This window comes from Gekko japonicus, unplaced genomic scaffold, assembly GCF_001447785.1.
Source record: "Gekko japonicus isolate JY-2015 unplaced genomic scaffold, Gekko_japonicus_V1.1 scaffold1291, whole genome shotgun sequence".
NCBI lineage: Eukaryota > Metazoa > Chordata > Lepidosauria > Squamata > Gekkonidae > Gekko > Gekko japonicus.
The window spans coordinates 142,631-169,142 of record NW_015172043.1 but is presented as its reverse complement, the minus strand read 5'-3'; the positions used below and the strand labels follow the sequence as shown (position 1 = coordinate 169,142).

At 44.3% G+C, this 26,512-nt stretch overlaps 2 protein-coding genes across 4 annotated transcripts in view; one reads left to right on the top strand and one right to left on the bottom strand.

The window, feature by feature from the left end:
• The window catches only part of RRP7A (ribosomal RNA processing 7 homolog A), a 13,346-nt gene extending 4,532 nt beyond the window's left edge, over window positions 1-8,814 (top strand). Inside the window, exons 3-7 of the mRNA XM_015420700.1 lie at window positions 2,807-2,932; window positions 4,678-4,801; window positions 6,893-6,990; window positions 7,413-7,611; window positions 8,358-8,814. Coding sequence (XP_015276186.1) covers window positions 2,807-2,932; window positions 4,678-4,801; window positions 6,893-6,990; window positions 7,413-7,611; window positions 8,358-8,443 — 633 coding nt within the window. The 3' untranslated portion in view covers window positions 8,444-8,814. The remainder of the gene's footprint in view (window positions 1-2,806; window positions 2,933-4,677; window positions 4,802-6,892; window positions 6,991-7,412; window positions 7,612-8,357) is intronic.
• A 1,045-nt stretch (window positions 8,815-9,859) lies between these two features.
• On the bottom strand, window positions 9,860-26,213 carry SERHL2 (serine hydrolase-like 2). Of its 3 annotated transcripts, none has more exons than XM_015420698.1 (13): window positions 26,006-26,213; window positions 22,656-22,805; window positions 22,452-22,565; window positions 18,208-18,249; window positions 17,917-17,936; window positions 17,104-17,178; window positions 16,231-16,314; window positions 15,906-16,018; window positions 14,955-15,034; window positions 13,668-13,702; window positions 11,447-11,523; window positions 10,982-11,069; window positions 9,860-10,408 (listed from the first exon to the last, which is right to left on the bottom strand). In XM_015420698.1, the coding sequence occupies exons 2-13, from the start codon at window positions 22,801-22,803 to the stop codon at window positions 10,289-10,291; spliced, it is 996 nt and encodes a 331-aa protein (XP_015276184.1). In that variant the 5' UTR covers window positions 22,804-22,805; window positions 26,006-26,213; the 3' UTR covers window positions 9,860-10,288. The 3 variants fall into 3 exon arrangements, with proteins under 3 accessions (XP_015276184.1, XP_015276183.1, XP_015276185.1); XM_015420697.1 differs by lacking the exon at window positions 26,006-26,213 and adding an exon at window positions 25,819-25,873; XM_015420699.1 differs by lacking the exons at window positions 16,231-16,314; window positions 26,006-26,213 and adding an exon at window positions 25,819-25,873.
• Between the last annotated feature and the right edge of the window lie 299 nt (window positions 26,214-26,512).

The window sequence follows — 26,512 nt, the reverse complement described above, 5'->3', positions numbered from 1 at the left end:
TGAAAATGTCGAGACAGTGTGTGACTGCAATAAAGAAGGCCAATGCTATGCTGGGGATTATTAGGAAGGGTATTGAAAACAGATCAGCCAATATCATAATGCCCCTATATAAATCAATGGTGTGACCTCATTTGGAATACTGTGTGCAGTTCTGGTAACCACACCTTAAAAAGGATATTGTAGCTTTGGAAAAAGTGCAGAAAAGGGCAACTCGAATTATAAAAGGGTGGGAACACTTTCCCTATGAGGAAAGGTTAAAGCGCTTAGGGCTCTTTAGCTTGGAGAAACGACGACTGAGGGGAGACATGATTGAGGTTTATAAGATTATACATGGGATAGAGCAGGTAGAGAAAGAGGTACTTTTCTCCCTTTCTCACAATACAAGAACTCGTGGGCACTCCATGAAATTGCTGAGCGGTCGGGTTAGAACGGATAAAAGGAAGTACTTCTTCACCCAAAGAGTGATTAACACATGGAATTCACTGCCACAGGAGGTGGTGGCAGCTACAAGCATGGGCGGCTTCAAAAGGGATAGTTAAGCATATGGAGCAGAGGTCCATCAGTGGCTATTAGCCACAAGGTATAGATCGGGGCTCTGGGGCAAGTGATGCTCTGTCTTCTTGGTGCTTGGGGGGGTCAACAGTGGGAGGGCTTCTAATGTCCTGGCCCCCCTGGTGGACCTCCTGATGGCACTGTTATTTCTGGCCACTGTGTGACACAGAGTGTTGGACTGGATGGGCCTTTGGCCTGATCCAACATTGGCGTCTCTTATGTTCTTAGCATGACAGACTTTGAAAGTGGGAAAGGACAGATGATGATAATGTGTTATTTCAAGTTCCCACTAAAGACAGCTTCAGTTGATTTTGAAATTATAGGGTTGCTAGTCTCCAGCTGGTAGCTGGAGATTTCCTGGAACTACAACTGGTCTCCAGGTTACAGAGATTAGTTCCCCTCAAGAAAATGGCTCCACCTGGAAGCCCACAGACACATACAGCTCCTCTCTTGTTCCAGTCCCATGAAAGTTTCCCTCAGAAATCTACCACCTTGTGATTCCATCACAGATTTCTCTGCTTAGTTGTGGATGCTTCTGCTCCCCTTGATGCACTCAAACTTCTTGATCTACATGCTCCCACCCAACTATGCCAAGTCCTACTTTTCTCCTGAGGTACCACCTTTCTCTGATTTTGACCTTGCTACCATTTCCTCTCCTGGTTGTCTCTGCTGATGCTCCCTTCTCTCTTTTCAGTTGAGAGGCTGTTGAGTCAGGCTCCTCCCTACAGGCTTAACCCAGCACAACACTGCTGTTGGCTCCTGTCTGAACAAAGCTACTGCAGCTCAGAACCTCTGAAATGACAGTGGTGGTGGTTTCAGGGTAGCAACTGGGGCAGTGCCTGCATTTATTGCATAACGGTTAAAGGAATTATCTTTGAACCAAAGTTTTTCTCCTTCATATTAGTTTTGGTAGCTGTCTTTAAGTAAGCCATTATCTCATACTCCCCCACATCCTCATAGAGGTAATGGGTTGGATCCCGGGCACTGGTTCTGCGGTGTAAAGACTTACGCCCACACAGTGAGACCTTCCCAGCTCTTCTCTCCCACAGCAGCCCAAATGCCGGCTCCTAGAGGTCCCCTCCTGCCAGGAGCAGGATTTTAAGGGGGGGGGGGGTGAGACAGGCATGCTCTGTTAATGTAAGTCCTTGCACCTGCAGAAATAGTGTGCTGTATTCAACCCAGTCATTCTGGCCTATCTTTCAAAGTTACCACAAGACTTACTTGAAATATGCCTTGAACATTCTAAAGGTACTACTATTATTTCTTTAAAGAATTGCTCTTTTTCTTAAGATAATGCTTATCACAACAAGATTTGCAGGAGTATTTTCTATACCACCATGGAATTTTCAGGCTGTATAGTTTAAATGCAAAGAAAGTGCATACTGTGGCCATACTGTGGCCAGCAAGCTTTTCTAGCCAGTGTAAAACTTGATGACTGGTTTTATTACTGTAGTGATTGGGGAAATTAGTCTTGGGTATTACTCTGTACAATGGGGTAATCAAATCTATAACCTATAAAAACCAGAGAAATATGAATAATCAAAAAAGAGGAAAATCTATATAGTCCCATCTCTACTGTCCCCTCTCTTGGTACAGTAGCCACAGGATATTGGCCTCTAGAATTTCTCATTCAGGATTTGGCAATGTCTGCCTCAGCTGAATTCTGAGGAAAGAACACTACCCTTTTGTAAATGACAGTAGACAGGGCTCGTGACTCTTCCTGGTTTCCTGTTGTTCACATATATTGTCCCATGGAAATGCCCAAATAGGAGATGGACATATGGGTAGGGCTGCCAAACTGCGGCGGGGGATCCGCACGTCTTCACAGGATCCCTGCTGCGGGGGACAGCGATACGCATTGCACTGCCGTTGCCAGGATGTGACGCTACGCGTCGCTCTGGCAACGGGACGCCAAACAGCCCCGTTGCCAGAGCGGTGCGTAGCGTTACATCCTGGCGACGACGGTGCAACGCTTATCGCTGTCCCCCGCGGCAGGGATCCTGTGAAGACGTGCGGATCCCCCACCGTGGCTTGGCAGCTGGTATGCTGGGGAAGGAAGGGTGCAGAACATGCCACTGATAGCAATTAAGAGAGAAGACTTTACCCTGGAATCAGCTGGGAATGTGCCTGTTTTCCCGAGTACCTTAACTGGATCCTGTGCCAAGAAAGAGAGCTAGTCTTACCCTGACTACAGGATAATTTCTCATGCTTTTTAATACCCATTTATTGTGCTGAACTCTTATTTTGCTTGAAGGAATGCTTGTTGAGGCTGTTCTCCAGCTGCTGTTCTGTGCAGTCTGTGGAGATGTACGAAAAGCCAAGGCTGGGAGAAAAGCCAGAAGCACCTGAGTCCAAGTTCTTCAACACTAAGACATTGCTGGTAAATTGAGAACACTGAGCTTGGTAGGAGGATTGCATGTTGAAAGAGAGTGGTGAGAAAATGATGTGGGTAAAAGGGTGTTGGGGAAGGGGAGCACCCCAGGGCTGTTGTTTTTCATACTTCGCTAAGCTTTTAATTGGCAATGCTGGGGATTGAATCTGGGACCTCCTGCATGCTGTGCCACTGGTACACATCACCTACCCTTCTCATTCTTTGGGATATATGCAAATGGGCCTGTTTTATTTCCAACCTGTACTGTTACCCAAAGAGGTGGTCTTCTAATTTTAATTGGGGAAAATTAGCTTAAAGAGACAGAGGGAGTAACTGAGAATCTCCACTAATGTTTATGGATATTTTTCCCTTAAGAGAACTCTCAAAATAAACCAGGCAGATGTTCCACTGGTAAGGTTTTTATTAAAAATAAATAGGAATGAGCAAAACACACACACAAGCACACTGAAAACACACACAAGGCTAACTAAGAAGAAATCAGGGAAGAGATGGAGAAAGCAATTTCGGGGAAGGCTATAGGAGGAGGAGGAGATTGGATTTATACCCCCACCCTTCAGTAGCTGAAGGAGTCTTAGAGCGGCTTACAGTTCCTTTCCCTTCCCCTCCCCACAACTAGGCTTACCAAACGCCGGCGGGGGAAAACTATTTCCTGGCAGGATGCGTGCCGCGGGGGACGGCTGTGCGCGCTGCACCCGCCGTCGCCAGGATGTGACGCTCCGCGTTACTCTGGCAACGGGGCTGTTTGGGTCCCGTTGCCAGGGTAACGCGGAGCGTCACATCCTGGCGACGGCGGGTGCAGCGCGCACAGCCGTCCCCCGCGGCACGCATCCTGCCAGGAAATAGTTTTCCCCCGCCGGCGTTTGGTAAGCCTACCCACAACAGACACCCTGTGAGATAGGTGGGACTGAGAGAGCTCTCTGGAGAACTGCCCTTGAGAGCACAGCTCTGAAAGAACTTATGACTGAACCAAGGTCACACCAGCAGCTGCATGTGGAGGAGTGGGGAATAAAACCCAGTTCTCCCAGATTAGAGACCGCACTCTTAACCACTATACCAGCCTTGAAGAAGGAGGTCCATGGAGGCAGCAACGAGATGACCAGCATTTCACGGAGAAGCGAAGCCCATGTTCAGCTCAGGGTGTATGTACAGGTCCTAGAACACATACATACACACACTGGTGGCTAGGTACTCCAGATATAGGGCAAAATGCTGCCTGGGGCAGGCTGATGTATTTGCCCCAAAACAATAACTTGATGGGTTTTTAGGAGGTAGACAATGATTTGGGAGAAGCTTGATGGGATTTCCTATACTTGTAAGATGGTGCTTGATGGCCCTGTAAGTACTGGAGGGGAAAAGCTACCATGTTTGGTGAATAGTGTTAAGTTTTGCTTAATTAGGGTAAATAGGTGAGTGGAAGTGAGGCTGGAGGCTGGTGGGATTAGTCCAATGTGAGGCAATAAGTTCTTGGGAGACCCATTGTTCCTAAATTATGTGTCTCCCTAGGGTGTGGAGAGGGCCATTAGCCACTCTTTCTCAGAGTTATAAGGTATGGCCAGGCTTGTCTCTGGCTGGAATCCATTTTCTGTCAGTTTTGGGCCAGGCAGTGTATTGCACTTCTGGTACTTGGGATAATATTTTAGGAAGGGTGTTTATGATTTTCTGCCAATAAACTGCCTCTCGGCAAGAGGAGGGGTCTGACTGCTAACAGGACAAATGTATTTTCTGTTTTCTAGGGATTCAAGGTAGCCTATGTGGTGTTCAAGAATCCAGCTGGTATACAAGCTGCCCAGTCCTTATCAACAAAGGGGCCCCTAGTGATATCTTCTGTCAATCATCCTGTGCAAACTGGAATTCACAGTAAGTTGCCCACAGATGCCTAGAACTTTTGGGCTTTCTTATTCAGGCCTTCAGATGCACAGATTCAATTCTTAACTGCATCTGTTCCTATTATTGGAAGTGGGGAGCTGCATCAAATGTTGGAGGAGACAGGGTTTTATTTCCTTGTTCAGCCGTGAGGCTCACTGACAATGCTCCCTCTAAGCTGTGGAGTCTTGTGAGCAAAAATTCTACTTTGTGAGCTACTGGCATTAAAGTTCTGAGCGAGCGATTTGGCTACTGTATAAATTAGTTTGCTCTGGAGCCATCCCTTCCTGAGCTAAGACAAAAATGTCTGAGCTGGAGGCTAAAAAACTGCGCTAGCTCACACTAACTCAGCTTAGAGGGAACACTGCTCACTGGTGACTTTCTCTCAGCCTAGCCTACCTCACACAATAAAATGGGACATGAAACCACATCTGCTGTTCTAAGTTCCTTGGTTGCAGGAAGGTTGACCTTGGAATGTAACTGATTCCATCCAAATTGGGTGCTTATTTTTCAATGTTGACACATTAATTTCCTCTTCCTTTCCCCCTAGACATTCAGCTTGCAGAGGAGCTCTCCCCTACCTCTGTGGTAGTTGGACTGTGGAAAAGATGGGGGAGGGGTCATTGGGTTGTCATCCCCCAGTATCTTTGGGCATTAAGTTTCAAACCCCTTACTCCAACATCATTTCACTGTCAGACTGCACTGCTGAGTGGAAAGCAAGGCAGCACCAAGATGCCCTGTCTGGGCTAAGTGACAGACAGAAGGCTGCCCCGCCCCTGAAGGGGAAAACAGCCACTCACTTGAGCCTATGGGAGTGCTGCTCCAGCATCCAATCACCTTTGAGAAGAGGGATGGAATGTTGGAGGGAAACACAGCAGGAGTTCAGTTCAGTTCTGCCTCAGGGAGAGAGCAGTGAGAGCTCAGGTCTGGCTCAGGAAAAGAGTAGACAGTGTGAAAGGTCGCTCTGTTTGGTAGTGTGGCACAGTGGTTTAGCTCTGCTGAGAGAGAACAGAATACCCAGTTGCTAGGCCTGTCTGGCAATGAGCAGACCTGGTGCCATTAAGTCTGACTCTTGGGAAAGGGCTGGCTGGTGTCGCTACTAGGATCCAACCTAGTGGTTAATCGGTAAAAGCCTGTTTATGCTGGAAAGTATTAAAAGAAAGTTGAAACTACTCTCTAAATTAATGTGCCTCAGCCAGGTTTCTCTTTTGTCTTTCTGGAGAACTCTGCTGCAGATCTGTTCCTTAAAACCTACTTGTAAATAAATCTTCTTTGTTGTTAATATTAAACTCTTGCCTCGGTGATTCTACTTGTACACCACAAAACTTACCTCACAGCAGTGAACCCAAAGCCTGGGCACTCGCTACCTTTAGAACACCTAGTATCTGAGGGAAAAGTTTATAGTTTAAAATAAATCCAGTGTCTTCAAAATCATAGGAGGCTGTGTAGGTCCCTTCAGTTGATAGAAATGGCCTGTCACATGAGGATCTCCTCCCTGTTGCACACTTGCTTTTGCAGGGTGAGTTGGCTATCTCAGCACGTTAGGAAATGGACCTGGCTGTAGTGATAGGACTGAACTCAGTCAGGCAGGGTGGTTTGTGTTCTGTCACTTTGAATTTCTTACTTACAGCTTCATATGGAAAGCAATAGCTACCTGCATACCATTGCCTGATGCTGGTGGGACAGAAGAACCTACCTGTTCAAATTTGCACAGACCCAGCAAAGTCTAAAGTGGGCCCCTATGCATATAATTCTGCGATGCATGCAGCATTAGCCTGCTAGTGCAACACCCATCCAGGCTATAGGATATGCTAAACTGCCCAAGTATTGGCTGGGTGCTCAGCTGAAACAAGATGCTGGCTCCTGTAACATTAGTGGTTCTTGTCCACCAGCAGGGAGAGGCAGGCATTCACAGCACGCAAGTTGCAATTTAATTCCTACCAGTAGCAGTCACTGGAGCTCTTCAGTTCACCCCTTCCGCTTGGGTCCGTCGTTTAGGATGTATGAAGGGCTTCTGGATTTCCACTGTCTTTTCTTAACTTTTTGAGGATGTTTGTGGTAGTTGTTGATTTTTCTTCATTTCAGAATGGATTTCTGGGTACGCTGCATCACTCATAGATCCTGCTGAGTTGAAGAAAGAGGTGGATGCTTTCATGCAAGCCTATGACCAGAAGGTCGCTGAGGTAGGGATTGCTGGAGTTACAGTTGTGTTAACTGTGCCACAGGCTTCCCTTAAGCTATGGATGTTCTCCAGTATATTATCTACTGTAGAGTGTTTGTCTTTCCTACCTAGAGGGTAAACATGGGTGAATCTAGACCTAAGAGATCTGGAAGATCACACGAACTATATTACCTGGTAGGTAGCAAAATTCTGCCTTCCTCATCAAGCCCTTTTCTGGCCATCTTGCATGGCAAAGGGGCTGGTGCTAGGGTTCCTTCACCCAAGAGCTGTGAAATTCAGGTAGAATGGTGTCTGGATCGTGAACAGTGTTTCTGGGTTTAGGAGGAAGTGTGAAATCCAAACAATCCTTTCCCCAAAACTGGAGAAGCACTGCTTCCCCACCCCGTCTTCTAATTTCTTCACTTGCTTTTTTCACTGACACAGGAAGATGCAAATGCTGAGGATGAAGATGGTGTCCCAGATGAGGAAGGGTGGGTGAAGGTGACCAGGAGAGGTCGAAGGCCTGGAATCCCAAGGACAGAAGCAGCCAACCTGCGGGCATTGGAGAGAGAGAAGCGCAAGAGAGCACGCAAGGAGCTTCTCAACTTCTATGCTTGGCAACATCGTGAGACTAAGAGGGAACGTGAGTAACTTTTTATCCATCTCAGTTCAATGGGATTTGTTGTAGATGGAATGCAGGGAGCTGAAGTATAGAACTGGAGTTGCTTTCATAATGTGGTTTTTCTGTGTCAGCTTGAAGCCTGGCAGAAATGGAAGCAGTTGTTGAATAAACAGAACTTCTGTCTTCTGAATGTGTCGTACTGAGATCCTGTGGATAGACTGCAGGATGTTTTGTATAAAGGCATGATTTTTAGCTCATAATTTGTTGTGTTTCTTGTTTCTGCCTTTATTAAAATTGTGTAATATGGGCTTTTGTCTGAAAATACAATACAGGATGTAAAGATCATGTTGAACATTCATATGGTTAGAACCTAACACATTATAAGCACTCCCCAAAACTACAAACTTTTGTTTCACCTGCCGGTGAGAGCACAGAAGCATTACCCCAATCAGGCTGTCCACTTGCCCAGTCTTGGTAGAACCTGCCCTGGATTCTTGGTGGGTTTCATTTGAAGCTTCATTACAGGAGGAACACAAAATCTGAATCCCTCAAGGGGGCTTTCACAGCACTTCTAATAGGGAACAATAGAAAGGTTCTGCTAGAAAGGATTATTCCAGTACACAGAGTCAGTATAGCACTTGAACATGTTAGGAAAAATACTTTTGGAACAAAATGGTTTTAAAATGCCTGACAGATGAAATTCACGGGGCTGTCATGCAGCTCATCTTCTCCTGCCTGATCCAGTCGCTTCTTTCTGTGTCTTTCAGACATAGCCCAGCTGAGGATGAAATTTGAAGAGGATAAGCAGAAAATTGCACTCATGCGAGCACAGCGAAAGTTCCGGCCATACTGAATCTCCAGATGTTCCCAAAAGAAGGGGAGCTACAGTGAGAAGTTCACAGGCAGAAAGGTTTTCATGGAGCTTCTGTGAAGCCAACCTGAATATCTGCTCATTCTCCATTGCTGCCTCCTGGACTGTGACTGATAAAGTGGGCAGCTCTAGAGTCCAACCATGAAATCATCTTTGCTCAAACTGTGTAATGCCTACAGATCACAAATGGGCAACCCTATGATAGCTCTGTGAACCTTGCTTCAGAGATATCCCTGACAAACTTGATGTCACCTAATAGTGTACCATGGTGATTTCTGATGGTGTTTAGCTGTGAGATAAAACAGCTATATGTTTAAAATTATAAATTAATGTTGCTGTGGGCTACAGAATATTCTTGTCTCCCCCTCTGTCTCTTTTCTGGTGTATCCGGCATTCTGGATCATTTGCAAGTCAGACTTGCAGGCAGTGTGCATAAGTGTAGTTGCTTCTCTAACTTCTATGAAGCCACCTAAAGCAGTTTATATACTACCCTGCTGACAGTTATGCTAAATGTTTTATGTAGTATAGTATGTTGTTGCTATGATATTCAATGAACAATGGTTTTTCTAGGATACATATTGCAATAGCACAGAAAGGGGGAATTGTAATCTTGACAATGATGGTTGAGGTCTTTGGAAAGGCAGCACGTACATTTTCTAGTTGCCCCCCTTCCTCCTCGAGTTGCCTGTGCTGCTGTTTTAAGCGTTCCAGGATGATTTGTCTCCCCCCCACCCCCGTGGAGAAAGTATGAGCCAGAAGGGGAGAGATGAGGCCTGCTTGTGGTATTCTGATTTCTTTGAGCAGTTCAGGATAATTGCAGCAGAAGATTTCATCTTTCTAAGATGGGGGTGGGTGGTGTACATGAGCACACATTAACCAGGTAAAATTATCAGCTGGGACAAAGAATGAATATTTTTGATTCTCTAATGTAAGATGTATCTACCACAAAATTTTGGACATGACTTAAAGGTGAGGAAGAGATGCCATCAGCCACTTGTATAAACCTTGTAGACACTCATGCTACAGGAGGGGAGAGAACAGACTGAGCATGATAGGCAAAGATGACCAACCAACTCTTTTGCTAAATGTTATCGCGGGAGACACGAAAGTTCTCTTGGTAGTGGAAGCCAAGTAGGGTTCTGTAGTGGAAAATAGAAGCTGACTCCCTCCCTCCTGCTTGCATCTTTTCATTTGACATTAAAACAAAATGGATGATATCCCTACAGTTTCTCATGGCTGAAGACATAGGCACTAAGCAACTGCTTAATTTTTTTTAAAAGAGTAAGAAAGCAATATTAAAAAACAGGCTGTTCTTGTGAATCCAAGAATATGATAAACCACCTCCTAAAGATATGGCAAACCATTTTTAACACTGCACTAGAAGCTAATACTCATTTTATTAAACAGCTGTTGTCTGTTTAGAACATTGGGGCTTTCAGACAGAAGTCACCTATTGTGCCAAAAAAGTACAAATAGCAGCAAGCTGTAACTCATGGGATCCTGTGGAGCATGTGTGCATTAATTAAACAAGAAGCTGGCTAAGATATTCACCAAAAACAGTATATGAGAGCCAGCAAAATTGTCACTTCTGCTTGAAGGCACATTCTTGGCAACAGTAGATGTGGCTACATATCCTTCACAACGTTTACAGACATCCAAGCTTCCTGCAGCTGTTTCCAGTGCAACTTGGTATCCCTCTGCCCCAAAGGAAGAGTCCTATAGGAAGTTCAGCTGCAATGTTGTTCCTTGCTCCAGAAGTAGGAAGGGATGGTTCTTCCTAAAAGAACCCATCCACTGGGCAGTCAGCGGGAAAGATGGAGATGCTGGCTACAGACTGGCTTTGAGACTCTCGCCTTTACTTAAGAAGTCACTGATGATCCCAGCTACAACTTCCGGCTCGTTCAGATGGACAAAGTGATTCCCAGGTACATCGACATAGTGGTAGCGCTAAGGGTGAGGGAGAATACAGTGAGAAATAGACACTGGAGGAAGTGGTGTCTGAAACATTCTAACAGAAGCTATTAAATAAAATACCAAGGGTGGCTGTAGAGAGAGACTGGGTAACTGATCTCACAGTGCAAGGTTAGAAGCCGTTCAGTGGGTTAAGGAATTCTGGACCAGATCTGTCTTCACAGAAGGGAGTAAACCCTAATGCTGTAATGCAGGACACTACAGAAATAAAGACTTGCATATTTTTGTCCTAACAGCCCGCCATTGGAATCTTGCTTTTTTCTCCCACTCCCCCGAGTAAAAATTAAAGCATTTTTCAGCAGGCTTAAAGGGTATAAATCTGCTTACCTAAAAACCGACAAAACCCTGTGTCAATACTATGTTCTGTGCAGTCACTCTTCTGGTACGTGTACAACCCTACTCTCAGCACTCTTCTCCCTCCCACCCCAGTATATTGCATAGCAAGATAAAGGTGGCTTCCTTACTCTAAAGGACCAGCATGAAAGAAAAGGCTGCAAATGTAGTCCAGTGGAAGCATGTCTCTGGCAAGGGCTAGCCAAGTGCACTCACCTCTTTTAGGAAGGTCCTGAATGCCTCTTGCAGGGGTTTCGCAACTGGCATATCCTTAGACTCACTGGAAAAAATCCCATCTTGTGCTCTAGAAAGAAATATCAACTTTCAAGCTATCTGGATGCCCTGATTATGCAAAGTATAAAAGGGGTTTGGCTGGAGCTCTCACTAGACTTGTGGGTAGCTTGCATTGTTCTTTTTTGCACAGTCAAGAACAAGCTAGTCATATGAACAGAAGCCTCTCCAGAGCAACTGTACTGTGCAGCCATTTAATATATGCCATATATGTTTCACTTAAAGGTACAGGTACCCCAGCTGTGCTCCTTAAAGATGTCCATATAGTCTTATTCTTCTGGCAGAACAGTGAGGCAGTGGCTTTTTTACCTAGAATTTTTGTGCGGGGGGGGGGGGGGGGGGGGACACACAAGAAAGAATGCCTTCTGGTTATATCTGTGTATCACTCACATGATCATCAGTACATCAGCCTGGATGTTTTTCAGGAAGATCACAGATTGGTCCAAAGTCACAAAACTGTGATTGTGCTACAAATGACAATACAGAGTCAGACACAGTAGGTTATACAGGTTTCTGCACACATGGAATTATCTGTGGAACTTGATAACTTGCCTGGATTTCTGCAAATTAACTTTGACTGTTGAATCCTCATAGTTACAGGAAAATGTTTGAAAACCTGTGCAGCAGTGTTCGCAAAAAGACATCAACACTTTCTGCCTCTTCTAGATTCAGTCACAGAGCCTGGCAACTAAACTTGCAGTATCTATGTAGATGGAGTTTTATATTGAGATCCATCCATTCTAGTCAAAAGGTTGTTTTTTACTCAGAACAGGCCTTTTTTGGTAGTTCACCACCACCGGCAAATGTGTGCCTATTCCCTTCTCTTTTTGTTTTTAGAAGACTGGTAAAGCGATAACACCAAGTGTTTTAAAAGTCAGGCAACTTAAGAAGTGTTGCCTGTGCTGACATTTTCTGTCTGAACTACTGTTTTTGCATTTTATCTTTTTGTGTACAGTTAAAGGAAGTCCTGCCCTTGGAAACAGACCTGGTATTGCTTCACAGCATACTTCCTGAAAGGGGTTCACTGGAGTCTCCATGTGGAGAGCAGCAACAGTGGACAGCACTCATGAGGACTGGAGGGAGGTTTTAGTGTTCCCAGCATCTCTCTTAAATGTTCCACCCCTAAAAGATGAACCAGGAACAATGGCCCAGCTGAAGCCATCTTTCTTGTACTCCTCTGTAAAGCCACCCTGAAGATCCATTCAAAGGCAGAGTATAAAACTTTAGAAAGTTTTTGGTTTAATGTGTTCTGTAAACTGCTTTGGGAATTCCTCAGGGCCAAATGACATGTTACATTTTGTTCGGTTTTGGCTTGGGAAAGGGGGGGGGAGAGACAGGAGTCCCTCCTTCCTCTGTGCCATAATCTTGAGCCTCTGCAGATGTTGAAAATGTCACTGTGGCTGCATGGAAAGCAAGTCAGGTCCGGGAAACTTGGACCCAATTCATTACAAAATGTAATGTGTAGTTCTGGCCCTCACAGTGTAATTATAATTTGTTGTGCTTAATTTTATTCATCTTTACAACTGTTTCTGTTGCATGCTGTAATTACAGCTTTATATGAGACTATTTTCATGTGCCGTATTGTTCAAAATATTCATATAGTATCTAACATTAAAATGAAGGTTCTAAGTAAATCATGGTTCTTTTGAATTCACCGAGAACCAGCCTGATTAGGCAAGTGTCCTCTAGAAGATAGGGAATACTGAGAGTAGATTGAGAGTTAGTTAAAAGGGAAATTAGCCTGCTTAAACCTCTGAGAATTTATAGAATCCTGCAAAGGGAGATTTGGGTGGTAGTGGATAATAATTTCCAATAATTCCTTCCTCCATTTTTCCTTGTGAGTCCCCAGCTTTTCCCCTCTAATACTGAATTTCATAATCAAATCAGTACAGCGGTAAAGTGGAGTCACCCAAAGACGAAGTTAAGTGCATGATCAGGGGGCTTTCCAACTATGCCAGAAAAACATACTTATTTATTTTTAATTGCCATCAACTTGTAGATGACTTATGGTGACTCCATAAGGCTTTCAAGGCAAGAGACATTCAGAAAGGGTTTGTCATTACCTGCCTCTGTGTAGTCACCCTGGGTTTTCTTGGTGGTCTCCCATTCAAATACTAAAGCCAGGCTGACCCTGCTTAGCTCTGAGTTCTGATGAGATTGGGCTAGCCTGAACTGTCCAGGTCAGGGCTTGACAGTGGGGGAAACACTACCCAAAATAAAGCACATGCTCTGTCCTCACAAGTGTGAATGTTGCATATCCCCTGGCCACTTCGGTATTTATGCAAAACTTGTATGATGCCAGAATGTACACACATTGCTAGGCATTGCCATCATTTTTTTCAAAGTAGTATTTAACATGCACATTATTTTGTAAGTAATTATTTCTTCTTCATAGTGGTTCGGTTGAAATACGTAGGAAAAATATTCACATATTTTTTCAAATTTATATGGCAGCAAATTTGACAGATGAGGAAGTGAGACAGAGTGCAAAATGCCTAAGAACTCACATCTGACCAGGAATTGGAGCCAAGGCCTCCCCTAATCCATGACAACATACCTTTTTTTTTTGCTGGATAATAAGGGAATAAAAATCAACTAGAGCAGAACTTACCAAAGTAATTCTTATATCTCTGTTATAGACCAGACCTAGGGGATAAGGGATGATGAGAATACTTTAGGCACTGAGGCTAGGACAAATGTTGCTTGGTTGATGCCTGAGGTCAACCATCTTTTATAAATCAAAAGTCAAACTACGTCAAACTTCAGAAGATCAGCAAAAGAGTCAGTCGAATAAAACCTATTTGCATAACTGAAAAGATACAATATAGCATTACATGGCAAGTAGTTATCCATAATAGGGATGGGCACGAATCAAATTATGAGCCTAAATTCATCACGGTTCGGTTCATCATTCACGAACCTCAGTTCATGCTATCCCACCCTCATGAGCCCCACCAACCTCCCAGGTGGGCTCATGTCAACAGACACACTGGCACTGGGGGCAGGGCTTGGAGAAGGCATTTAAAGATACCACGGTATCTTAATGTCTTGCAAGCCATGCCACCAAAGCAGCAGCATGAGTCACAAGTGAACTGAGAAGGCATTTAAATTTGCTTCTGTTTTAGCCTAACAGACTGAAATGGATGCAAGCCGTTTCAGCAATCCCTCCCTCCCCGCTTAGAAGTGGGGGGGAGAGCAAAAGAGACTGCTGAAATGGCTTGCAAAAGCCATTTAAAGGGAACTTTCCCTTTAAATAGCTCTTGCAAGATCTCCCCCCCTCCATTCTGCTGGCCTTGGGGAGGAAAGAAGGGAGGGAAAGATAAATGAACCTCACAAACCGAACTGGTTCATGAAACGGGGAGGTTTGTCCCAGTTCGTGGGACCTCACAAACCAGGACAAACCTCAGTTTTCCTGGTTCATGCCCATCTCTAATCCATAAGGTTTCTGCAGCCCAAACACTGGCTGTTAAAGTTGTTTATTAGAAAACGGCACCCACAAGATTTCATAATAAGTAACGAAATATATACAGAAGCACCCTGTGCAATTGTTTTAGTGCACTGGCATAAATCTGTGCATGCTTCACGCTAGGCTTATTACTGGAAACTGTTCATTTCTATCTTTTCCCTTTTACAGGCTATTTTAGCATCCTGCCTACCACTCCAATATACCTTAACTTACATATATTCTTTTTTAAAAGGTATATTTGGTTCCATTACGGAGCTACATTTGACTCTAAAGCCATAGGTTGTAGACCTTGGCTTTATGCAGAGTCAGACCATGGTTCCATTCTATGGCAGAAACTTTCTAATGACACCCAAACAGGAGGATATCTTAGCATATCTGAGCCTTGCTATCGATCTATTACACAGCGGTCAATTCACTATAGTAACACTTTACCTCCTGGCACTTCAGTTGTCCCCCGCTGCAGCAATATTTTTCCACTGTCTTCTGTTAGGTGTGGGTTTGCCTTTAATAGTCTAGGGAAATCAGGCAAGAACATGCAAAGGTTTGTCACTGCAGAAATAGATGGGAAAATGTCATTCTTGAAGACACCCCCATCTAAATGGTAATCCAGTTTTATACTTGGGGCTGGGTAAGGCTGCATTCAGACACTGCAGCAAACCTCTGCTTGCATATGCTCCCTTCTCTATTCTCCTTGTGTGTGGAGCATGACTGCAAACTTTGAATCAGAGTGCAGTTTGCCATGATGTGCAAATGTAGGCAGCTGGTCAAATGAAGTTTTGGTTCATCCCAGCAAGCCATGATTTAGTTCTGCTTTAGAATCAAACTCCAATTTGACCAGTGCGTGCATTTGAACTTGGCAACAAACTGAAGCTTAATTAAAGGCTTGTGAAATCAGGAATCTTTCAATCATACTTCATGCATGGGAGCAAGCCAGAGGTGGAGTGCAACAGCACAATAAATAAAACTGTAGTCGTCCCTGTCCCAAAGAGGTTTGTCACAACATCTGAATAAAACTCAACTCTTGCCCATCTTTTAAATCTTGATTTACTATAATCAGCCCAGCTACTTGATTTTAAATTTAAAACAAACCCCCTTTCAGCTTATCCTCTAGAGCACTTGTCTGTGGTGGTGGTGTTGGTGGTGGGAAACATACACACATTACTTCCAAGCAACTGGTCACTTACTTTACGGGTCCCTTTCAACCTCCTGTCTACCCCTAGTGATGCTGTTGCTGTTTTCTCAGGACGGAAAACACCATGCCACTGTGGTTGCTCTCTTGTCCAGAGCCAGCCTGCATGTAACAGGACACACCCTACCAGGCTCCTGTTCCACAAGGACAGGGGATGAGAGCTACTAACGTCAGAGTCCAAAAAGAGAACTCACCTCTGAAGTGCCTCTTGGGGGCTACGCACTTTAGTGGAATATTGGTTGTTTGCCTCAAAACTCAGCAGACCCTCAAACAGCTTCCGTTTGGGCTTCAGCAGCCTTTCATACTCCTGCAAATCAGAAACAGCCATCTTCCTTCTGTAACTCCTTACGACCAAAACTTCCCACAGAATACACAGAGACCACCACCAGCAGCTAGCCCCTTCTGAGGTTAAGAGTATATATTACCAAGACAGGGTAATGGTATGAAAGCATTAGGATGCAGAAGAAGAGCTGAAAATGGATCCACACCACTAAATGGACAGAACACCTCAAGCCTCACCTCTAATACTGATGAGGCATCTTTTGGGGTGAATGGGGAGCTTGGCTTCTTTTGTCTATTTAATCCTGGGCCCCTCTCATCACCCTGAGAACAAGACAGCCAATGAACAATCACAGGACCTGGCAGCGGTTTTTAATAAGAGGCACTTCTGTCTGGTTGGAAACTAAGAGCAGTTCAGATTTGAACTGCAAACATCAGTGAAGCACATTCCATTCTGACCAAGAAGAAGCAGCATCACAGAAAACAAAGCCATATTAAAAGAACAGTCTTTCTAACGGCAACATCTGTGAAACGCAAATGGGACTTCTGAGCTCATGTCCCACCAGGGGCATGTGCCATTTCAAACCATGGAAGAAAAGCTCATTTTCTGATATGTTTAGAAATTCAAGCTACATTAAAACCCAGGGTTGTCATATGAGCATTCAGGGTGTATCACATCCTAGGAAACAGCAAATGTGCTAGGTGGTGGAGCTGTTTCGCACCTGTTGTTAGGGGAGGGTCTGTGGTTCAGTGGTAGAGCCTCTGCTTTGCATGCAGCTAGTTGCAGGTTTAATCCATGGCATCTGTAGTTACAAGTATCAGGCAGTAGATGATGTGAAAGACCTCCACCTGAGACCTCAGAGAGCCACTGCAGTCAGAGTAGATAAGGCAGCTTCATGCATTTAATCACACAGTACTTTCTTCCAGACATATAACACAGGTATCACCAAGAACCCGCACTATCTTGGTGAATAGTGAACATTCTGTCTCACAGATGTGTGATTGTTTCCCTGCAACCCCATCCCTGCCTTGACCTATAGCTTATCATGCTTCCAAGAGCGTCGTACAAGTTGAGCGTCGTAAAAAGAAGAGAAAAGCATTTTAGCATCTGACCTTAGGTGCTGGGAAAAAGCCATACGATTCCACCAGGATCAGCTTGTCCACCATCTCAGGGAATATACATGAGAACTAGGAAGACCCAAGAAGAGAACAGTAGTTTAGTTCCTTTATCCCAGGCACGAATGTTACTTGTAACATTTTTGTCTTCAGGCATTTCTTATTTCCTTGTGTTCTTCTGACTACCACAGAGCGAACTAGATTCTTCTGCCTGTCACCTAAGATCCTCATTCCGTGCCCCGCTCTGTTATGTACCCACCCACAGAAATGAGGCAAGGCTTTTTCAGTGGTTGGGCTTCATTTATGGAATGCTTTCCTGCAAAGGTTCACCTCCCCCCCACCCCCACTCCGCGGCTTTTCAGACGTCGGGGTCAAGGCATTTTTATTGACCCAGGCTTTTGTCTTGAGTTATTTCATGATCAACTTTTCATTGTTTTATTATCTGAACATTTTAACATATTAGCATCTGTTTTATAGCCTCTATATCATTTTATATTGTTTTATTTAACTAGCCTGTTTCACAAATTTCATGATGATTTTGTTTTTTGCTTTTTCCTGCTGTTGAGCTGACACTCTATCCATTCTTGTGGGTTCTGATCACCTTGATTTATTGTTACTAGTTGGGGGATATTTTTACTGCTGTTCGGTTGGCATAAAATGCTGATGTGTTAATTTATGGTTTTATTTGTTTTGCCATTGCTAAGAGTCAACTTGGGCAGCTTCATTCTTGAGAGCTGACAAAGAAGTTAACTAAATAACAAACAGTTTAATGAAGGAAAACCAGTTTACCTTTAAAAAAAAATTACTCACCATTCCTGCCACAGTTCCACCTGTATGAGAGAACAGGGAGTGTGGTTTCAATGTACAATATGAAGCCAATACCAAGGAAAAAGTTCTTATCGGTAACCCTCCCCAAGAAAAGAAGCAGGCTAGTAAATCAGAGAACTGGGCTAGGTTATATGACTTAAGTCAGCAAATAAGAGAGACATTTTACAGCTCATAAAAATACTGTTACAAGTTCTAAAAGTTTGGCCTAGAAGTTAATAATTTGCTAACTTTCAAGGGAAAAAAAAACCTGCTCTGGGAATAAAAGCCACTTACCTAGACTATGGCCCATGAGGGTAAATCGATTCCACTTCAATGCTAAAAAAAAGAAAAAAAAGAAACAAGATTCTGGAGAAACCAGATCGTCAGATTCTTACATGCTGCATGGAGGCAGGATTATTTAAAGACAGATTAGCCCATATTATCTAGACTGTAGTGTTACAAGCAGAGAATACCTTTGTGTTACTGGAGACAAACCCTTTAATATGGAATGTCTAATTGTGTCCTCTGAAAGACATGATCCTGGCAAAGTGCTGATGAGAAGGAAATGGTTGGTTAGAAAAAGGGACTTTGGAAAGGATGTACTGATTGAATTCCCCGAGTTTTAGCCAAAAATTGGCACTTGAAGTAGTTACAATTATTGAAGCCAATACAGAAGATGTTTAATAAGGTTTGCATCCAAGAACAATGGAAGTGAGCAGCTGCTGCTCCTTCCTCTGTCTGGCCTTGCTGATGGCAGCCGGTAACCATCTGAGATACTATTTTAAGTTTAACATTCCTTTGCAAATTAGCAATGTCATATCCATGTCATATCAAAAGTTAATATTTATTCACTGTATTTTGATCCTGTTTCTCAGCCAAAAATTGTCTTCCCTCAGTGCCTTGTGGCAATTTAAGACCAGCACAGGTAGCAACTAAAATATAATTTCAAAAGGAGCACATAGTCTTTGAGGTCTGGGTCCCAGCAAACTGGAAGGGTCCCTGGCTGCTTCCTGCAGTTGGTAGCCACCTGAGATATTGTTCTAATTTTACTCTTCTTTGCAAATTACCATATCTGTTACTGGACTTGTGGCAAAAGTTAATAGTAAAACGTATTTAGCAGAAAATACTTCCTCGAATTGCAGCAGAGAGACTGTGGTTTTAAAACTCTTGTTTGGGGTGTACCAGGTATTAGATTACCCAGCCAGGCCTACAGTCTTAACTATTTATTTACTTACTTCATTTATACCCTGCCTTTCTCCCCAGTGGGGGGAGGGGACCCAAAATAGTTTACATCATTCTCATTTCCATGTTAGCCTCACAACAACGCTGCGAGATAGCTTGGGGATCTGAACCCAGAGTCCTCCAGATCCTAGTCTGACACTCCAACCACTACACCATAATGTAATATCTGAAGGACTCTCTCTTCCCACACAGTTCAGCACTAGTTAAGAGAATGTGAGGCCCTTCTCCAAGCCTGCCCACCTTCAGAAATGAGACAGTTGGTAGCACTCACATTCAGAGTATTCTGCCTAGCCATATTTGACTGACACCACCACCACTGTTAACATTTAGTCTCCAGGCAAAATCTGTGTTGTTCTCTTGTGATTTTAATGTCATTTAATATTTTTCACCTGGTTTTAGCTGCTGTTTTTAATCATACTTCATGGTGTTTTACTTTGTTGCTGCTATTTTTAAATTTCTTGACCATATTGCTTAGATTGGTTTCCGCACGCACACACACACATATATATAAAAATGCAGTGGTTTACAGTTTGTTTCAAAGAGCAACTGTTTTAACCCAAGGAAAACCCTTCCAGCTGCTTTATGTAGTTCATTATGGCTTCAGGAGTGTTCTTTCAAAAACAAAATTATCAGTCTGATATAAAACCAGCCCTAAGTTCCAGTTATCACTAAGAACTTCAATTTTTCAAATAAAGTGCTATTAACACCAACAAATATATTAGGAGGCATCTCTTTATGGACAGACTCTTTGGAAGGTTTGGGGGAAACTAGTCATAAATTATCGCACAATTAAGTGACTGCAGTAATGAAAAACTAAAACCTCCATTATTTCATTATTTTCAGATCAGATGTATTTTAGTTATATTGTGACAAAATATTAGCAAACCCAGTCTGAATTAACTTTTGGGAACAATGATTTTAAAAGCTGAATAAATATGTTCCATGCTGATGATGACAGACAGACAACCTTTATTGGCATGTAAGAGATAAGATTACATTAAAATTTAGGAATACATCAAAAGTATGGCTGTCGAACAGCCAACAAAATAAGAACTGATCAATTAATAGTTTCCCTGGTTCGAATTGCAGATTGAAGAAAACAAGCAACATTAAAAGTTATAAAAGCGTTTTGCCCAGAGAGTAGCAACTGGACCTTGACACACTCTCAGGAAGAGCATGCCATGTAAAAAGAAGGGTGTCCAGAAATTTTTCTCGAACCTTAGTATAAAATGGACAATTTAAAAGAACATGGGAAACGGATTTGATAGCACCCTGACTGCAGGGGCATTGCCTACATTCACGGGGGATTTTTTTGCGATGATGATGGATTTAAGAAAAAAGAACAAAGATTTAAGTTATGTATCTTTTCACATGACACATGATGCTGGATGAGAGCTAATAACACCAAAACTCAGTTCTGATAGAAGGATTGTTGGTAGGCAGTTCAAGGAGGCAGTATGCAACCTGTTCAGGAAGGGGCTGTGCTCCCCTTTGAGGAGCAGATGTGCAGTGTCAGCTTGCTGTTAGAGCCATCTCTTAAGCTGTATGCTCAGTGGCGTCTGTGGCTCAAGGGGTCTTTCAGCTGCTTTGCCTACCCCCTGGATAGCCTTGTCACTGTTATCCATGCTCTGGTAACACACGAGAGATTACTGTAATGAATTCTGCACAGGGAGTCTTTGTTTGGAATCTTCATCTGGTTCAGAATACAGCTGCTATACTGCTGACTGAAACAAACCAGTCTGAAGATATTTTGCTTTCTGCTAGAGAATCTGCCACTGGATCCCAGTTTGTTCCCAAAAAATATTCAAGGTGCTGATTTGGGCTATAAATCTCCAAACAATTGGGAATGAGCTCCCTAGAGGATTGCCTTCTACTGGAGGAATCTTCCCAGTTTTCCAGATCTGCTTAGGGGCCAAATGCAGCAGTCTCCATTTTCACAGGTGATGTGTGGTGACTGGGCAAAGGGCCTTCTCTGTGGTAGTACCCCATTTATGGAATATCTACCCAGTATATCTGTGAGGTCTCAATATACTATCATTCAGCTGTTTTGGTTTTTATAAAGTTTTCAATTTCAATTAGATTTTTATTTGAAATAGTTTTCAAGTTTTTCCTTCGTAGTAGGAATAAAACTATTTTAAATAAATCACTCTGGCTATAATTCATCTGGAACTGTGAGACAACCTGCTTGTCTGTGCATTGGAGCAAGATGGGTACAGAGCACTGAGATGCTGAAACGTGTTTATTTATGTATTTATTTTATTCGACTTATATCCTGCCCTCCCCGCATGGCAGGCTCAGGGCGGGTCACATCAAATTTGATAAAAAATACAATATACACAATACAATTAAAACACTAGTAAAATACCACAATGGCCTTCATCTGGTGCCACTGTCATTGACATTAAAACCTCACAGATGCCAACTCTAGTATGCAGTTCTGACCCATTGAAGGGAGAACCAGTAAAGAGGGAGGGACGTCCGTCACCCTAGTTAAAAGCCTGGCAGAAGAGCTCCATCTTGCAGGCCCTGCAGAACTGTAAAAGGTCCCGCAGGGCCCTGATCTCGTATGGGAGCTAATTCCACCAAGTAGGGGCCAGGGCTGAAAAGGCCCTGGCCCTAGTGGAGGCAGATGCCCCTAGGGCCAGGGACCACGAGAAGATATAGATTGGCAGATCGTAAAGCCGTTTGGGGGTCATAAAGGGAGAGTCGGTCTCGCACACATGCAGGCCTCTGGCCGTACAGGGCTTTAAAGGTAAGCACCAACACCTTGAAACAGATCCAGTACTCAATAGGCAGCTAGTGTAGTTCGCACAGCAACGGGTGGATGTGGGCCCGCACAGGCAGCGACATCAGTACCCATGCTGCTGCATTCTGCACCAGCTGCCGTTTCCGGAGCAGAATCAAGGGCACCCCATGTAGAGAGAATTATAATCATCTAATCTGGAAGTGACCATTGCATGGGTCACTGTAGCCAGATCCTGGGGAATGAGATATGGGGCCAACTGCCTGATCTGTCTCAGATGGAAGAAGGCAGACATTGCAGTGGCGGTGACCTGGGCCTCCATAGTTAGTGAGGCATCCAGGAATACCCCCAGGCTCTTTACCTCCGGCACCGGCACCAATAAGGTCCCGTCAAAGGTTGGAAGCCCGATCCCCGATCCCAATCCCCCGCGACCCAGGTATAGGTCCTCTGTCTTCGATGGATTCAATTTCAGTCTGCTCTGTTGTAACCAACCAGCCACGGCTTGTAATGCCGTCCACTTGCTATGTGCTACAGACAATTCCACCATGCTCACCTTCGACTACCCTGTGTACATCTCCCACGTAGTCCATGAAGTGATATGGAAACCCAGGTGGTCGGTGGGATGACAGCCCATGTCCCCCAAAGTCTACTGCCATGTAATAGCAGTCTGAAAGAGAAGAAGCAGAAGAGGACCAAGTCACATGCCAGTCCTCACTCCAATATAAAAGAGAATAGCCCTTATATAATGTAAATGCACCTTTAGGGAGCAAAGGAAGGAGCCTGCTGAAAGTGTTTGCATTGTCCAGCCAGCCGTGTAAGCAGAGCACAGGTCGGCCCTGTGGTGGTCCCCATGCCTTGGCTGCAATATGACCCCAGGGAACCAAGAACTTCAACTCCGAGATCATGCCTAAAAGAGAAAAAGCAGCAAATCACAACAGCCACCACACCAGGAAGTACAGCGTGCTGGTAATTATACAGTACCAAAAAGGGCAGTTTGCAATTGTTATGGCAAGAAGGGGAAAATGGTGCCTTTCCTTACTGGGAAGCTCCCTTAGACCAAGTGTTTCCTGGAAATTACCCTGGCAACCAGTTGCCACCACTCAGTATCTCCTGCAAACATCTAGATTGACCTGCTGAGAAGGCACTCTTCCAGCACAGTACTAGAGCAATAACAAAATACCTTACAACCAACCTAGTAGCACCTGTGCAGTCTAGCATGTGTGGAAGAGATTAAGAGACATATCCTAGAGAAATAAATTGTATAAAGCTTTTGCAAGACCTGAGTGAAACTCAGTTTGCAAGACCTGAGCAAGGCTGTTAAGGATAAAACATTTTGGAGGTAATTAATTCATAGGGTTGCCGTATGTCCAAAGTGACTTGACAGCACTACACACACACAAGGAGGGCAGCTTCTAAGTGGCACAGAATGATACTGCATAATCAGAAACCATCGCTCTGGTCATGTCAAGGAAACCAACTGGACTCAAAAGTAATCCAATAAAGCAAATCTTGCCGCCCTCCTTCAAGTCACTAGCACAGATGCATCTGGCACTGGAGTCCATTTCAGCAGAGGTCACATTCATTTGTCTCGTCTTCTTCTGGATCTTTAGGAGGACAAAAGGGAGCAATGAGAAGTTATGTGACTTTTATCTTTCCCCTCCAGTAACCGTTGCTTTGTAACTCTGTTCCTCCACTCAAATAGTGTTACTGGACAAAACCTATTCCACTGAGCTGCTTTCACACAGCAAATACATGTGGAAAGGAGCAACTGCAGAGGTTAGATAAATCAAAAAGAAAGAATTCTAGAGCTGGGCCTGTTGTTGATTCCTATCATGGCAAATTCCAGAGCAGTAGCTGCTTTTGCAGGAAAAACCGCCCATTTTTTTTGGGAAACCTTAAAGGCAATGGATTAATTGTGGTGCAGGCTTTTGGAGGCCACCTCAGTCATTGCAGAAATATATATAATAGATGTTGGCTAAAAGAGATGTACATTAACAGTGGGGCCAAAGCCAATGAAATGCAAGAGGAGCAGTTTGTAAGGTTTTTCTACACCTTGAATAAAACTCAGTGGTGCCACTAGATTCAAACTTTGTTCAATTGTTAATGGTAACTGTTCTTATATACAGCAGCAGTAATAGGTATTAACACAACCTTGCTTACATGTGCCAAGCGAACTTTAACACCTGTAGTGTGGCAGGAATTTACTGTGTGTACTGAGTCTTAATTTATTGCATCTTAGTGCCTAGCTTGTTAACAAATTCTGTTCCAGTTTAATGCTGGGGTCTCCCTTTGGAGTTCTTTTTGTTAAAGGAGGGTGACTTTCAGGTCAGCTGCAGATGATCCCGGTGGAGTGAAATGATCTTCCATGGGTTTCCAAATGTGGCTGTTTTTTTATATCAGGTACATGTCCATTTATTCTTTTCGCAGAGTTATATGTGAACAGCGTGGTTGGCAGCTGATTGCATACATCACACTGGAGGATGATCATGTAAAAGTAGCCCCTCAGCTGATGGTGAATCCTGTAATAAGTTGCAGAATGGATACATGGGTATCTGAGTTTGCTGCAGGATTTGGGTCCCACTGAGCTGAGTGTCTTGTTTTAGTAATCCAGAGCTGAGACACTGCAATAAACCATAACATGAACTCTGTTTCCATTCTTGCTGAAGCCGCTTTGAGCCAGCCCCGTAGCTAAGGACTTTTTAGGGAGGGGGCCTGGAGGGGCCCGCCTGCTAATCCAATCAAAGGCTCCAGGGCAAGGGCTGCAGTGGTCGGAGCTTCCCTCCCTCTCCTCCCACAAGGGCAAGCCTTCCCTGTGAAGCGTCCGGGTCCAGCTCCCTCCCTCCCCAAGGAGCCCCAGTGCCTCTTCACTGCACCAGGGGCAGCCTCTGAAATCACTGCCCTTGTCCTCCCTTGCCAATAGGCTGACAGGCAATCAGGGGGAGTTGGGGTAGGGAAGCCGAGGCTCAGGAAGGGGCCCCATAAAAACTTCTAGGGGGCTGGTCCTGTGGGCCCTGTGTTAGCTACGGGCCTGCTTTGAGCTTGAAGAGCTCTACACTCTGCAGAGCAACATCTGCTGGTGGTCCCTAGCCCAAAGGACATCCACTTAGCCTCAACCAGAGCCAGAGCCTTTCCGGTTCTTTTCCCAGCCTGGTGGCACACTCTCCCAAGTGAGATCAGGGCCTTACAGGACTTATCACAGTTCTTCAGGGCCTGCAAAACAGAGATGTTCCACCAGGCCCATGGTTGAGGTGGTGGGTGTCTAGACATCAGCCTCCCCTGCTCCGCCTAGTATCATCTACTTGCTGGTTGCAGTTGGCCCACTTGCTCAGGCCTTGGATTAAATTGAGCACCCATACAGATACTCAACTCAGGGATTTATGAATTGTGTTCAATCGCCATCTCGTCACTGGAGGTTTTATTAACTTATGTTTTAATGGTTTAAATTACTGCATAATAATTGTTTTAATTACTGTTGCAATCCACTCCTGAGCCCTGCTGTGCAGGGGAGGGTATACTAGCAATCCAGTTAAATAAATAAAAATAAAAAAATTAAGCAAAATGGGGGCGGCACGCTAAGTGCGACTATGCTTGGACTCCTCGCCACCGAACTGACGTTAAAGCACAAACCGCCATTACTGTTTGTAGGCTCAAATCGGAGAAGGTTTAAAAAAGGGCCAACCTCTTTCTAACAGCCAGGCTCCTGCCCAGCTTTAATTTTTTGCTTAACATTAACAGAGAACGGAGGAGAGGAAACTTAATAACCAGGAGATTCAATTATCTGGAATAGAAGGCACACAAACAGTCTGAAAACTCGAAGGTTCCCCGGCTGACAGCCCGCGCTATGCACGCTGACTCGGACGTCCCACTACCGGTACGTGTGCACAAGACCGTGGCCTTGAAGCGCGAGACGCCAAACCTACTGTAGCTACTGCAAGGACCGGTCCGCCACTCGCACCCCCCGGCCTCCGAACTCACGCCTCCAGCCAGTTTACAGGGACGCAATTTCCTTTTTCCATCAGCAATCGCCGGAAGCCTGGAAACCCCGCTACCCCTTGAGCCGGGAAAGCGTTTGCAACTCTTAAAGGGAACCAGCAGCAGCTCACCCACCTTGGAACGCGGCACAACGCGGTTAAACGTCAGGAAGTCCAAGGGGGACGAGGAGTGTTAATCGTAATGCTCGACCTTCATCATGTGATGCAGAGGCATGGAAAGGCATTGGCTTTAAGAAATAATACGGCAAAGGACAACACGGGACGGTGAAATTACCATTCACCGTTTGTATGTGTAAAGTCCTGTGTAATCTTTATGGCGCCTGTCCTTACAGCTACTTCCCTGTGTGACGTAGCTCATTACTATACTGTTCCATATTTTCCCCCGTACCTTTTCTCATTTGCTTTTCGTCGTCTTTTGCTCTCCCCCCTGCAATAATTCTACAGTTGTGCAAATTTTGAGTCCAGGCACCTTTAAGATCAACAAAAGTTTAGTTAAGGTATGAGCTTCCGTGTGCACGCCAATTTCCTTAGATACATTGAAATAGGAGTTAACAGTTCATCTATAAAGGCAGATACCTCTACATAGGTGAACAGCAAATTGGCATATAACTTAATGAAGATG